This window comes from Haliotis rubra, unplaced genomic scaffold, assembly GCF_003918875.1.
Source record: "Haliotis rubra isolate DU_JTF1 unplaced genomic scaffold, ASM391887v1 Scf39, whole genome shotgun sequence".
NCBI lineage: Eukaryota > Metazoa > Mollusca > Gastropoda > Lepetellida > Haliotidae > Haliotis > Haliotis rubra.
In genome coordinates, this window is record NW_025767068.1 from 503,276 (window position 1) to 519,258 (window position 15,983).

Sequence of the window (15,983 nt, forward strand, 5' to 3'; positions counted from 1 at the left end):
TATCCAATATGGCGGAAAGCGCTCTACGGCGTTCGTGTAAGTGCATTTTCGAAAACATCCCAACCGATTCATCGGCAACGTTTCAGAATTATAATTAGCGGTTTCATGTAAAACTGATATCAGTGATCATGAATAGGTTAGTTTTGAAATTCAGTACTCCCAGGAATTATCCGATTTTCACATTTCAAAACATACAGCAAATAACGCTGTGAATCGCGATTTCATACTGTGTCAAAAATGTCGCCATTTTCGATGAAGCCTATTTTGAAAGGTCATTTTCAGCACTTGAGCTTTGTCTAAAATAATATTGGATGGTATCAAGAAACAGGACATTTCCCGCAGAATTCGAAACTGTGAAGTGTATTTGTGTGCGTGGGATATTTTGATTTTTATTCGACTTCAAATTGAGGGTTGAAGGGGAAGGATATATATGTCCCTGTGGCATCCAGGGGGTTGCCATGTTCCAGCAATATCACGGTAGGGGACACCAGAAATGGGCTTCATACATTGTACCCATGTGGGGAATCGAACCCTGCACTTAAGCCCGACAAGCGAACGCTTTAACCCCCTGCATCGACGATGTTGTGGAAGGAGGTACAGAATATAACACGACATGGTAACGTCGAGCTTACCCGCCGTGACATCACTGAAGTGTTGTTTAGAAATACGTTAAGCCACATCCATCCTACTATATTCACGTACCTCAACGATCACCGCATTAATCTCTCGAACAACACCTCCTGCACGGATGTCAGCCTCGGGTACTTACTTCTCCGCCACAGGGTTAGCGTGTCGGAACGTCATGTGTAGATCGGCTCGTGATACTGTCTTTCAGTGAGTACAAATACCTGCCTTTGTGTGCACTGGACTGAAGCGTAATCACAAACATTCAATCTGATATGTACCTGGGTTTAAAATGTTCAATGACACTGTGTTCACGCCGGAATGTTGATGAGATCATTCATATATATTTCTTCACAGGGTCACTTCTGCAAGTGTTCAGGGTCACTTCTGCATGTCTTTTCAGTACAAGGTCACATCTGCACGTATTCATGGGCACACCTGCACGTGTTCAGGGGCACAGCTGCATTTGTTTAGGGTCACATCTGCACGTGTTCAGGGGCACAGGTGCATGTGTTTAGGGTCACACCTGCACGTGTTCAGGGGCACAGCTGCATGTGTTCAGGGGCACATCTGCATTTGTTTAGGGTCACACCTGCACGTGCTCAGGGTCACATCTGTACGTGTCCAGGGTCACATCTGCACGTGTTCAGGGTCACATCTGCATATCTTGATCTCCTTCTTGGCATTCATCATTCACAATCGAGCTCTCCATGTTCAACTTACCACCATAAATAATTAATGAATAAACAGGAGTAATATTGTCCATATATATGACGTGTGTTTATTTACAAAATGGTATCAGAATACAAATCCATCTTTTTGTAAGTGATAAGGTAAGAAAATCCTCTGGACGACACACAACACGGGATACCCCTCATAGTGGTATGGTGTACAACAAAGTTTGAAAAAAGTAAGATTAGGCCCCAAAATGTTTCCAGTAGACAAACCCAACCTACCCATCACTTCAGTTGTGAACTTTAATCTATTATCACACGTGTAATTAGCTTTAAACTCCCCAACTTAAATCCATAAATTTTTTTATAAAAACTTATCTAAGTGAGTTTCATACCTACCCCGGGTGTATCTGTGGAACACAATTCAAGATTGCATTCACAACGTCTATTGAAAGTCTTCTTTCCAGTTTGTATTGTAAGAGTATTGTCAACAATACAGTTCTCATAATTGACATATTTTCATTTCCGGTATCGGGAGTCAATACCGCGCCTGTTTCAACAGTTTTACTCAGTTTGTACAGCATGACAAAACTCGCGAACAAAATACTTAAATAATTACAACATTTACACATGAGATTTTATCAGTAATGCATAATATATGTCTTTATGTTTATATGTACTAGCTACGTCACAACTGAGCGCTCTATATGTATGTGAAACGTTCTGATTTCCATTGGCTTTAATGATATGATGTACGGAGGAAGATGAACGTCGGCGACTGCATCTGCAACAACGAAATGAGTAGTTAGGTGAGTGAGTTAGTTACGTTTTACGCCGCACTCAGCAATATTCCAGCTATATGGCGGAGGTCTGTAAATAATCAAGTCTGGACCAGACAATCCAGTGGTCAACAGCATGAGCATCGATCTGCACAATTGGGAACCGATGACATGTGTCAACCAAGCCAGCCAGCCTGGAACAATTAAGAAGCGTATCAGCGGTTATAGTGCAAACACAAGCATAAATCCCAGACTGGCTTCTATGTACAAAACCACAGAAGGGACCTCTACAGTTGGACTATTTACAGATGTACAAATATTCAATAACGCTGAAGTGATTACTCTCTCCAGTCTTAGTAAAATCAAATTTAAGTTCTAGGATCGAATTGTAGTGAGATTGCTACATATTGATATGCTGTATAACAAGTTTGGGTATTCTGATTGTTCCAAGAGAGGTAACGTTTTCCCTGGGCTATCGATGTATATACTAAATAACACGCGTTTAAGATGGAACGACTAGACATTGATGCAGTTACCGCTTATATCTTCCGGCGTTGTTTGACCTTCCAGGGTGTGCCAGCGGAGTCGCTTGACGTTTGTGATGTTGTGGTTGTCGCCGAGACTGCGTTCAAGCACCGACTTGATGCCGTCGATGTAATCCTGCAAATACACAAGCAGGCATTAAACCGTCACCTAGAACCTTGACTTCAACACAAAGGTACACAGTGTACTGTTACATTACCCTTTATATATTACATTAAAGCGTTGGCTCGTCACGCCGAAGACCCGGGTTCGAATCCCCACATGGGTACAATGTGTGAAGCCCATTTCTGGTGTCCCCCGCCGTGATGTTGCTGGAATATTGCTAAAAGCGGCGTAAAACTAAACTCACTCACTCATTATATATTACAACTGCTGAGTATCGTGTCCATATCCTTAATCAAAGGTCTATATTATACCATTCATATTTACATGTGAATACTTGCAGTGAATACTGAGTTTGACATTTGATTGAATAAGTTCAGTGATCAGGTATATAGTTGGTAGACTTATATTATGTTCATGCCAGATTCTATTTCTTTGGAATACTTTTCAGATCGATTATATAGGTATACCGTACACCATTACACGTAACCACTCCCCACTATAATGAATACGAACAAGCAAAGCCAGTTTTGCAGTTTGTGGGTTTTCCTTCTTCTCAAAGCAGTTTTCCAGCCTCAGTAGGAGCAGGTTGGGGTCGCCGTGGATCTGGTCAAGTGTCAAGAGATGGACATTGTCCGGTAGGCTTCTCTTCAGCCAACTCGTCTAAAATATGTCCAGATGGAGGACATCATAGTGCATCATGCAAAGTAATTTTTAGTGTAATAGATAATGTTATATAATTATATTTTTAACTATTTGCCAATCTACTATAATGAGTAACAATTATTTAAGGCGTCAGTTAGCGGGATAGCACAGATCTGAGGGGTTAAGTGTCCAACTCACCTTTGACCTGCTCGCCTTGATGTCAACCCCCGACATGAAGGACAGTGTAGGGAAGTGATGCACCTGTAGCCCAAGATGGCGATAGTCCTCCGCTGCTTGGTCAATCGTGTTCAGAACTACGTAATGCTTACCTGCCAAGACACATAGCATACATTCACAGTTCTACTTGTCCGAAACATCATTTATTTAATATCACAGTACATGGGAAATATTAAATAAGAAAGATAAACCTGGTCACGTGTTTCCCATTTTTATACGGTCTCTTAATATTGACCCCCATCAAATTAGTCACAACAGTTATTTCAAAGCTTAACATTTCGGGTTGTGGTGACACAGCTATTTATTATAACATTAATGTGGAGAGCTGAAGGATCGATTGCTCCTATGTGTATATTGTGTGAAGCATACTCCCGTTCCATCTGCTCAACGTAACTGAACTTTGTTACCTTCAGGTCGTGGCATTAGACGACGACACACGTGATTGGTGGACGTCTATAGGTGTACACTGCGTCAAATGCTACACCCTCACTGTGAGGACTGGCACGCCTTACCTTGGTCCGGGGTTTAATATCATTACACTACAAAATTGTTCACCTACATAAAGGGACAATACATAATTAATAACCTCTTATTATTAGGCCCTTTCCATCTACTCCCTTCTCATCCAGCGGTTCCTCCACACCAAAATCGTCGTCCTTGAATGTTCGGCGATGTACCTAGACAAGGGGAGATAATTCAGGTGAGGCGAGGTGAAATTGGGTTTAACGTCGTGCTTGAGAATATTACGCTCATATGACGACGTGCATGCGTGTGTATGTGTATGTGCGGCTGCTTGTACTAGCCCAGACTTAAGCTGGTTTTATAGTGCTAGCCCACTGAAATACCATGCCGCAGTGAAGCATGAATACCCCATTCAGACACATTATACTGACTCCGAGCCGACCAGTCCTTGTTGTACCCATTAATGCCGAGCGCCAGGCAGGGACCAACAAGTACCATATTTTAAAGTCTTTTGGTATGACGCGGTCGGGGATCGAACCCGCGACCTTCCGCTCTCCGGGCGGACGCTCTAACCACTACACCACGGAGGCGGTAGGAGATAATTCAGATGTAAACCGAAACTATCTCAATACATTTAGGTAATCAGTAAGTTTACATACTGGGAACTAGTCGTTAATTAATGTGCTAAGTGCGTATATAACAAACAACATCTTGACAATCATGGTTTACCCAATGAATTGTTTCAAAATGGAAAAACAAACATCCTAACTTCAAATGTTTCCCCTTTGAAACATTACACTTACTCACACCTGGTGTACAAAATCTGAATTTGATATAACTACTTTAGAAATCATATGGGGTCATTTGTACTTATATACAAACGTGAAGTCTAGCTGTGTACAGTAAGGATGCTGGAAGACACGTGACCTGTTGTGTTCCCATCAGTACACTACACACGATACACACCATCAACACGATACACACCATCAGTACACTACACACGATACACACCATCAGTACACTACACACGATACACACACTATACACTACACACCATCAGTACACTACACACGATACACACCATCAGTACACTACACACGATACACACCATCAGTATACTATACACACCATCAGTACACTACACACGATACACACCATCAGTACACTACACACGATACACACCATCAGTACACTACACACGACACACACCATCAGTACACTACACACGATACACACCATCAGTACACTACACACGATACACACCATCAGTACACTACACACACCATCAGTACACTACACACGATACACACCATCAGTACACTACACACACCATCAGTACACTACACACGATACACACCATCAGTACACTACACACACCATCAGTACACTACACACGATACACATCATCAGTACACTGCACACACCATTAGTACACTACACACGATACACAACATCAGTACACTACACACACCATCAGTACACTACACACACCATCAGTACACTACACACGATACACACCATCAGTACACTACACACACCATCAGTACACTACACACACCATCAGTACACTACACACGATACACACCATCAGTACACTACACACACCATCAGTACACTACACACGATACACACCATCAGTACACTACACACACCATCAGTACACTACACACGATACACACCATCAGTACACTACACACCATCAGTACACTACACACGATACACACCATCAGTACACTACACACACACCATCAGTACACTACACACGATACACACCATCAGTACACTACACACACCATCAGTACACTACACACGATACACACCATCAGTACACTACACACACCATCAGTACACTACACACGATACACACCATCAGTACACTACACACACCATCAGTACACTACACACGATACACACCATCATTACACTACTCACGATACACACCATCAGTACACTACACACACCATCAGTACACTACACACAATACACACCATGAGTTCCATCTGTCCGTCCTGGAGACTGGACCCGGCCTGGGACCGGTCAGTGAGAACTGTCAGCTGGACATTCCTCTCATCGTCCTGGTCAAAACAGAACAAACCATACACCACTGCTCAAAAGGTGGCATGTACTCTATCTGTCACAACTGCATTATGCAAGGGTTAAAGCTCAGCATTTGAGCGTACCTTTTAGTTTGGTCCTGGTATTTTTTAGTCATTCATTATCATTGGGACGAAAACACGTCCGTTTTTTAAAACTGATAACCGCTTTGTCACGGAATGTTTTCGAGATGTTCAATGGTGTTCTGGGAAAACCACCGCTTCACTTCTGTAGCCATGTTGCACGCATATATCAATGACGCCGTGTCTGCGGTGTCTGGCAACAAGGTAGAGTAGTCCGCCTCAAGCTTCTCATATACTATAGTACGTTTGGCTCAAACGCGGACCAATGAATTGCAATCGAACTCGAAACCTAATAAACATATAATACTCAATGAAACGCTGATCATAATCAAAACACCAGACCAACTCTGCGAGTTTTTTGCAGGATTTATGTCCTAAAATTAAAAAAGTTGTTTAACAAACTATCATTAAAATGTTGAAACAGTTCATTATGTGTTACGAGGGAGGAGTGCAGAGAAAGGGACAGCCAGGTGTACGCGGGGCACGTGCACAAGTGCCGACAAAGTCATTGATTCATTTGCCTGTGCTGTGCCGTGTCCAGCCTATGTCGCACACCTGGCTGTTCCTCTCTTCACAAACAAGAGAGACAATGCGCTGTTCAAAATGTGAGTTACATGCGTTATATCCGTCCGCAGTAGATAAACAGGTGGCATCTTTGTCATTGTTAATATCTCCATGGTCAATTGTACATTGGTACAGGTGCATGTTATCAATGAGAATGGTCATGCTTACTGTGATGAATATCCGTCCTGTTACTGGGTAGTAGTTGCCTGATATTGGGCAGGTCACGTTAAAGGGGAATGGTTCCCGGACATTCAATCTGCAATAAGGAATACATAGTTACCAGGATCCCATGCAGACGTATCGGTGATAGTTACACTGACAGTCAGCACATGTACACTTTATTCACTGGCAGGTATATGTATCATCACAGTAAGAGTGTTGACAGTACTGATAGGCCATCACTTGTGTAGCTAGCGAATGAGTGAGTGAGTGAGTTTAGGTTTAAGTAATTTTAGCAATATTCCAACAATATCACGACGTGGGAGACCTGAAATGGGCTTCACACATTGTACCCAGCGTAGTTAACGACTCGAGTCTTCAAGGAAGAGGAAATGATGTACCTTCTTGTAATCATCTCCCGACCATTAGAGTCTGTGTAGAAGGTCTTCCTTGTATGCATGTTTGTCTGTAGCCGGGATATCACCTCCTTGGCCTGCCGGGCACTGAAACAATACACATATACGACCTAACGAGAAGGTAACGAACACACGTTTTATGTGGCTGTAGTTTGTGTCACTGAAGGCTGTTATTGCAAAACACATCCTTCTAAATATGGTTGTTCTCTGACAACATTTCGAGTAACATAAAATCAGAAAGAATCTTTATGATGTCATGACCCCGCGTTAAAAGGTTCTCAGGAAATGATGAAATGAAATATCTTAGACTACCTTTCTGGTATGGGTCCTACCGTCCACTCCAGTTCCAGGTATGGTGCGCCATCGTACAGTCTGACCACCTGACTGACCCATGGGCTGAACTCCTGGTGTATCTCCTGGACATTGGGGCCCTGATAACACGAACAGGAAAGCTTTAACTCCAGGACTTTATCAGGCTGATCTTACAGTTATATTCTGGTGTTTGAATCTATCATGGACCTTGGTTTGTCAACACACTAGCTGTGTTCGTTTGTTTCACCCACCGACAATGAAGTATGTCCCACTACTGGAATTCAAATGACAGCTCAACTCATTCATTTTCTCGTGTTAGATCAACATGTATCAATATAATCCATATTTTTCTGAATCGAAACACTCTGCATCACATAAAATCAAATTGACCGAACCCTTTCAATAGTAACAGGAAATTTGTGAAAAGAGTCTATGGGACGATATCCGCTATATCACAACTATGTAGTTGAAGATTGTAATTAAAAAGTGATACTCAGGTTTTCGCTGAAAAGGTTAGCATTTCCTGCACTATCCGTGGCACACGTTACAAACACATGCAAGGGCAGGCCAACGTTTACGTGTTACATTTACTAACATGGGAATCAGGCAGTTTCAGTTCATGACCCGGATGGAGACGTGTGTTTCCATTTCGTGCGGCATCTCACCTTGACCACCTTGACCTTGACCTTCCCGTCATGTCCCATCAAAGGAACTGGCGGCGTGTTTTCCTTGGGAACAAATGCATAGGCCCCGGACGCTCTCTTGTGACCCCCAAAGAAGCCCCCCATTCCTCCCCTTCTGTCCCCCGGGATTCTGGTTCCACCTTCACTCCCGATGTAATACAGAAAAGACTGTACGAAGTCTATGGTGACGTCGGTTGCGACGTTCTTTAACGACTGTGTAAGGCCTGTTGTGCCGTTGACGACAAGCGATAAATGCTGAAAATATAGAGTGTCGAGTTTCATAGGTTTGTACAAGATTTGAGAACATATTAAGAATCAAAATGTGCTTACATCATATCACTTAATAATAAAGAAACGGTTTTTTTTACTCTTCTTTATACGATATATACACTGATGAGTTATCAAGACAGGATGGGTGGAAATTTAGTATAGGAGAAGAAAGTTAAAACTATTTACAGCAGACAAAGAGAGACAGATAAAACTATATACAGCAGACAAAGAGAGACAGATAAAACTATATACAGCAGACAAAGAGAGACAGATAAAACTATATACAGCAGACAAAGAGAGACAGATAAAACTATATACAGCAGACAAAGAGATGATAAACTATATACAGCAGACAAAGAGAGACAGATAAAACTATATACAGCAGACAAAGAGAGACAGATAAAACTATTTACAGCAGACAAAGAGAGACAGATAAAACTATATACAGCAGACAAAGAGAGACAGATAAAACTATATACAGCAGACAAAGAGAGACAGATAAAACTATATACAGCAGACAAAGAGACAGATAAAACTATATACAGCAGACAAAGAGAGACAGATAAAACTATATACAGCAGACAAAGAGAGACAGATAAAACTATATACAGCAGACAAAGAGAGACAGATAAAACTATATACAGCAGACAAAGAGAGACAGATAAAACTATATACAGCAGACAAAGAGACAGATAAAACTATATACAGCAGACAAAGAGAGACAGATAAAACTATATACAGCAGACAAAGAGAGACAGATAAAAACTATATACAGCAGACAAAGAGAGACAGAGAGAAAACTATATACAGCAGACAAAGAGAGACAGATAAAAGACAGATAAAACATATACAGCAGACAAAGAGAGACAGATAAAACTATATACAGCAGACAAAGAGAGACAGATAAAACTATATACAGCAGACAAAGAGAGACAGATAAAACTATATACAGCAGACAAAGAGAGACAGATACAAACAAAGAGAGACAGATAAAAAACTATACAGCAGACAAAGAGAGACAGATAAAACTATATACAGCAGACAAAGAGAGACAGATAAAACTATATACAGCAGACAAAGAGAGACAGATAAAACTATATACAGCAGACAAAGAGAGACAGATAAAACTATATACAGCAGACAAAGAGAGACAGATAAAACTATATACAGCAGACAAAGAGAGACAGATAAAACTATATACAGCAGACAAAGAGAGACAGATAAAACTATATACAGCAGACAAAGAGAGACAGATAAAACTATATACAGCAGACAAAGAGAGACAGAGCAGACAAAAACTATATACAGCAGACAAAGAGAGACAGATAAAACTATATACAGCAGACAAAGAGAGACAGATAAAACTATATACAGCAGATATAAAGAGAGACAGAGCAGACACAGCAGACAAAAGAGACAGATAAAACTATATACAGCAGACAAAGAGAGACAGATAAAACTATATACAGCAGACAAAGAGAGACAGATAAAACTATATACAGCAGACAAAGAGAGACAGATAAAACTATATACAGCAGACAAAGAGAGACAGATAAAACTATATACAGCAGACAAAGAGAGACAGATAAAACTATATACAGCAGACAAAGAGAGACAGATAAAACTATATACAGCAGACAAAGAGAGACAGATAAAACTATATACAGCAGACAAAGAGACAGATAAAACTATTTACAGCAGACAAAAGAGAGAGATATACAGCAGACAAAGAGAGACAGATAAAACTATATACAGCAGACAAAAGAGACAGAGCAGACAGATAAGAGAGATAAAACTATATACAGCAGACAAAGAGAGACAGATAAAACTATACAGCAGACAAAGAGAGACAGATAAACTATATACAGCAGACAAAGAGAGACAGATAAAACTATATACAGCAGACAAAGAGAGACAGACAAAGATAAAACTATAGAGACAGACAAAGCAGACAAAGAGAGACAGATAAAACTATATACAGCAGACAAAGAGAGACAGATAAAACTATATACAGCAGACAAAGCAGACAAAGAGAGACAGATACAGCAGACAAAGAAACTATATACAGCAGACAAAAGAGAGATAGAAACTATATACAGATAAAACCATTTACAGCAGACAAAGAGAGACAGATAAAACTATATACAGCAGACAAAGAGAGACAGATAAAACTATATACAGCAGACAAAGAGAGACAGATAAAACTATATACAGCAGACAAAGAGAGACAGATAAAACTATATACAGCAGACAAAAGAGACAGATACAGCAGACAAAGAGACAGATAAAACTATACAGCAGACAAAGAGAGACAGATACAGCAGACTAAAACTATACAGCAGAGACAGACAGATAAAACTATATACAGCAGACAAAGAGAGACAGATAAAACAGATATATACAGCAGCAGACAAAGAGAGACAGATAAAACTATATACAGCAGACAAAGAGAGAGATAAAACTATATACAGCAGACAAAGAGAGACAGATAAAACTATATACAGCAGACAAAGAGAGACAGATAAAACTATATACAGCAGACAAAGAGAGACAGATAAAACTATATACAGCAGACAAAGAGAGACAGATAAAACTATATACAGCAGACGATAAAGAGAGACAAAACTATATACAGCAGACAAAGAGAGACAGATAAAACTATATACAGCAGACAAAGAGAGACAGATCAAACTATATACAGCAGACAAAGAGAGACAGATAAAACTATATACAGCAGACAAAGAGAGACAGATAAAACTATATACAGCAGACAAAGAGAGCAGAAACTAAGAGAGACAGATAACAGATAAAACTATATACAGCAGACAAAGAGAGACAGATAAAACTATATACAGCAGACAAAGAGAGACAGATAAAACTATATACAGCAGACAAAGAGAAAGACAGACAGATCAAACTATATACAGCAGACAAAGAGAGACAGATAAAACTATATACAGCAGACAAAGAGAGACAGATAAACATAGACAAGACGGAAAAAGTGGGATTTTAGAGAAGATTTATGTGAGTCCAAAGGTTAAGCATTTTGGGAAGGTTGTTTCAGAGACTGGCGGCTGCGTGTTGGAATGATCTTTTCCCATAGGATGAGAGTCGAAATTAGGCATGACAACTAGCTGGTGATTTGGGATCGTAATGGTCGGGTTGGGTTGTACTGACTGAGAAGACTGGAGAGGTATTCAGGTGTTTGTCCATGTTGAGATTTGAAAGTGATACTTAGAATATTGACGTTAATCCGGAATTTGACAGACAACTAGTGTAGAGACATCAGTGAAGGTGTGATAGGATCTTCCCTGGACTTGAGGCAGACGATGCGAGCTGCTGAGGTCTGTAGTTTTTTAAGTTTCTGAAGTTGAGTTGAACTGATGCCAAAGTGCGGACTGTCACAATAGTCGAGTCGAGAGGGTATAAGGGATCGCACCAAGGAATGAGCACATTCTGTTGTGATGAGGTTTCTAATGGAGCTGATGGCTCAAAGATAATAGTGACTGTTCTTGTAAAGATGGTTGACTTGCAATTTCAAAGACAAACTAGCATCAAGATATACACGCGTGAGTGTGCTTGCTCACTTAACCTATCCATATTACTTACTGGCGACAAGCCAACCAGTCCGTGTTTTGTTATAACGCCGATCAGGCTGGGTAACAACAACTAACACCACTTTGTTTGACAGTCGATTGTCTCAAATCAAGCTTCGAATGAAGAATGAGTGTACACATGTTAATCTAAAGTCATGGGGACCATGCTTTCAGAGTCGTTCGGGACACGTGGAGTGTCAATATTAAATGTTAGAGCTGGTAAGTATTCTACCGGAGCGATCCGAGCGCACGGAGATCGACTAGAAGTACATTGATTGCAATCTTTCTGTATGACAGCCCAAGGATTGGATATAGAGACACATATGGTATACACGATGTTTCATGCATTAACCCTCATGTGCACACAGTTTGATGATGCAACTGGACATGACACACACCTGATTCCCAATGGTAATGTCGCCCTGACCTGCCGGATCTTCTGACTGGGGCTGGGAATTCAAACCTAGAAAACAAGGTCCTTGTGATAGTGGTGCCTCTGGTAAATATCCACACATACGTCAGTGTGAAATCTGACATAAACAATACATTTTCTAAAGCTAAACAGCAGTCGCCAGCTTTTATGACCTTTACTGGATTTGATAAAACACAGCAATTCTTAATTCGTGGTTATATCAAATGGTTTGAGGAACTTTGCGACTACTGCAACATACCGCCAGCCTTCCTGATGTAGTAGACGCTGTAGCCGAGAGTGGGGAGTGCGGCCTTGAACACCAGCTCCGCCACACTGCTGGACGAACCTCGTTCTGGAATGTGTTTTGTGGACTCCGGTATGGGCACAAGCTGCTTCACAACAATAAATGATGACAAACACCAGCAGCATGTGTGAATATGTTGCAATGTCTTAGCAATATGGGGTTCATCTGAGTCCAGTGCAAGATGCTGAAGTCAAGGGTCTGAATGGACTGCAAACGTTCACGTAATGTCTTGAAATTGTGCTGAGGTATTCATTGATGGTCAAGATATTGTACACAAAAAATGTTTTTGATCCGCTTATGTCCATTTCTGTAATGGTTTGATTACAGTGCCTATCTAATTTGGAATTCGTACTGACGTTTTGTTGCTGCTGAGTATAGAGTATTGTATGTTTGTGGAATCGAAACCGGGTTTCAAATGAAAAGGCTTGAACTGCCAAACTCAACTGCCCCTGACATTTGTGGAAAACATACATGTAGAAAATAACTTTAACGAGCCGACCGTGCATCTATAAATACCTAGAAAAGACTGTCTATGAATTAAATTGGACATACCACCTGGAGCTAGTGTTGCCTTACATTATCGGAACGTATCATGCACTTGTCTGGTACAGTATACATGACTGTGTTTGTCATCACGAGGAATATACATATATTCCTGTGCAGAGTTGCGTCACTTGGAGGTGTCAGGATCCAGTGTTTCAGTGGTACCACGGTACGATGATTTTGTGTTGGATCTTCCTTACACTGAGATGCAGTTATATCATTTCAGCTACTGTTCGAGCCTAAGTGTGAGCCTAACTAACTTACTTACAAATGTTCTAAGTCAGAGGCGCGATCCGCGAGTGCCCATGTGAATAAATATCTACTGGGCAAGTTGACATTAAGAAAATAGAAGGAGCCGCGATAGAATCCATTCGCCAGGACAGTTTTTCCCCTTTGATCTAAGTGTAAAGGGCTGGGAATACGCTACCCTGACACTAACATAACTAACATCGAGAATGGAGCAGATCAGTGAAGTTATAAACTACAAAATGTTTCTTGATATATATCGGTTTCTCATAATACTACTTACTGGATGAGAAATAAATTCTATAACAGCAAATGAAATTACCTGAGTTTTCACGTTTCCTCCATCAGGGGAAGCAACTGTGTAGACCGCCACCGGAACCGGAAGTCGAACCCAGTGTGTGACGTTCCAGCCTAGAGGGTTGAAGACCTGCACTGTAAACTAGGTGAGAAGGGAAGTAAAGCGTTAAAGTGGAATGCACATTCTGTATATATGATGTGTAGCTGGCGAAGTAATAGAATGTAATACAAGTTGTCTGTTTGGCCACTGGTAGAGATAGGAACGTCCTTGTATTTGATTTAATCCCAATCTATAACAAATGTAGCCATCTACATATGTACTGGTAGCATAGACATTAGAGTACGTTTAGGTTTGTTTGGTTTTAATTTAAGTATTTCTATCCATCAATCGTCATTATACTGGTGTTTGCTGACGGTGTTGTAATACTTGCATGCAGCGTTCAAGTCACTATATAACTGACATATGACACGTAACACTAAGTCCCACACGCCCACAGGTGACACCTCACCTCAGTATGATTTTCCGTCAGCCCGCACGCGCTGATATTGAGCAGTGGACAGAAGTGGACAGGGCTGGACACCTTCAGTAGTGACTGGTAGGCCCTCGATACCACGGACTGAAGTCATAAAGGCAGACAGTACATTAAACATGGTATACAACACCTGCCCCGATAACGTTAACATGTTACAATGGTTTCTTTTAATCTAGTTTTAATGATGATCTATTGAGGAACAGAGTTATCCCACTTGTCGAATTCGTGTATAATGTCACTCGTTCTTTCGTCAACGTCCTTAGACCTGGGGTACTCCTACTTGACACCTCGGGTACTCCTACCTCACACCCCGGGTACTTCTACTGACATCTCGGGTACTCCTACCTCACACCTCGGACAGTCCTACCTGACACCTCATGCACTCCTACCGCGGGTACTCCTAACTGACACCTCGGGCACTCCTACCTGACACCTCGGGTACTCCTACCTGACACCTCGGGCACTCATACCTGACACCTCGGGCACTCCTACCTGACACCTCGGGCACTCCTACCTGACACCTCGGGCACTCCTACCCTGACACCTCGGGCACTCCTACCTGACACCTCGGGCGCTCCTACCTGACACCTCGGGCACTCCTACCTGACACCTCGGGTACTCCTACCTGACACCTCGGGCACTCCTACCTGACACCTCGGGCACTCCTACCTGACACCTCGGGCACTCCTACCTCATACCACGGGCGCTCCTACCTGACACCTCGGGCACTCCTACCTGACACCTCGGGCACTCCTACCTGACACCTCGGGCACTCCTACCTGATACCTCGGGCACTCCTACCTGACACGACTGTTCACCAGCACTCAGCATCAGGTTGTAGTCATTTGTTACGTGCTGCTGCTCGGTCCCTCTGCAATACATTCAAAGTTTGTCGAAGTAAGTGAACGTTATTTTACGCCGAGGTAGTTTAGCTACATAACGGCATCCCTTTACGAATGAAGTCGGGAACAGACAAAGCTATGGCTGAAAGTATGAACATTGAAAACCTCATCTTCTGCCACGACAGAGCTATACAAACAGTCCAGGGCAGACTAGCATGAAGTAATCAACAGTGCCTTTCCCGTACGCAGGGAACACAACTGATTTGTCCTCATGTTTCTATACACAAATACATAGATTGGGACCTCGGATGCATCTGAATTAATTCGTTGGCCGTTCATTCTATTCCCTTCAGCAACCAAGATGTATGCGTGTCTCACAAACGCAGTGAACGTCTTAGACATGCGTCTATTCTATCTCCTATATCTGACGTGATATAAATCAAATATTGGTCAGTATGGCGATAAACCCAACTGACAACCTCTTCACGGTGACGTGAGTGAGTTCAAGGTTATCATGGGTAGTAGAGGGATAAGTTTACAATTCCTCGCTGTAGAATATTCTC

At 41.7% G+C, this 15,983-nt stretch overlaps 1 protein-coding gene across 2 annotated transcripts in view; it reads right to left on the bottom strand.

The window, feature by feature from the left end:
* Positions 1-1,382: 1,382 nt before the first annotated feature.
* The window catches only part of LOC124286700 (lysosomal alpha-mannosidase-like), a 38,479-nt gene continuing 23,878 nt past the window's right edge, over positions 1,383-15,983 (bottom strand). For both annotated transcript variants that reach the window (XM_046723116.1, XM_046723117.1), the window contains exons 13-27: positions 15,380-15,449; positions 14,555-14,662; positions 14,071-14,187; positions 12,915-13,044; positions 12,642-12,706; positions 8,360-8,632; positions 7,695-7,813; positions 7,368-7,469; positions 6,976-7,063; positions 6,055-6,141; positions 4,191-4,281; positions 3,566-3,696; positions 3,239-3,385; positions 2,614-2,737; positions 1,383-2,082 (exon numbers count right to left, since the gene is read on the bottom strand). In XM_046723116.1, the coding sequence (XP_046579072.1) occupies positions 1,982-2,082; positions 2,614-2,737; positions 3,239-3,385; positions 3,566-3,696; positions 4,191-4,281; positions 6,055-6,141; positions 6,976-7,063; positions 7,368-7,469; positions 7,695-7,813; positions 8,360-8,632; positions 12,642-12,706; positions 12,915-13,044; positions 14,071-14,187; positions 14,555-14,662; positions 15,380-15,449 (1,753 nt within the window). In that variant the 3' untranslated portion in view covers positions 1,383-1,981. The remainder of the gene's footprint in view (positions 2,083-2,613; positions 2,738-3,238; positions 3,386-3,565; positions 3,697-4,190; positions 4,282-6,054; positions 6,142-6,975; positions 7,064-7,367; positions 7,470-7,694; positions 7,814-8,359; positions 8,633-12,641; positions 12,707-12,914; positions 13,045-14,070; positions 14,188-14,554; positions 14,663-15,379; positions 15,450-15,983) is intronic.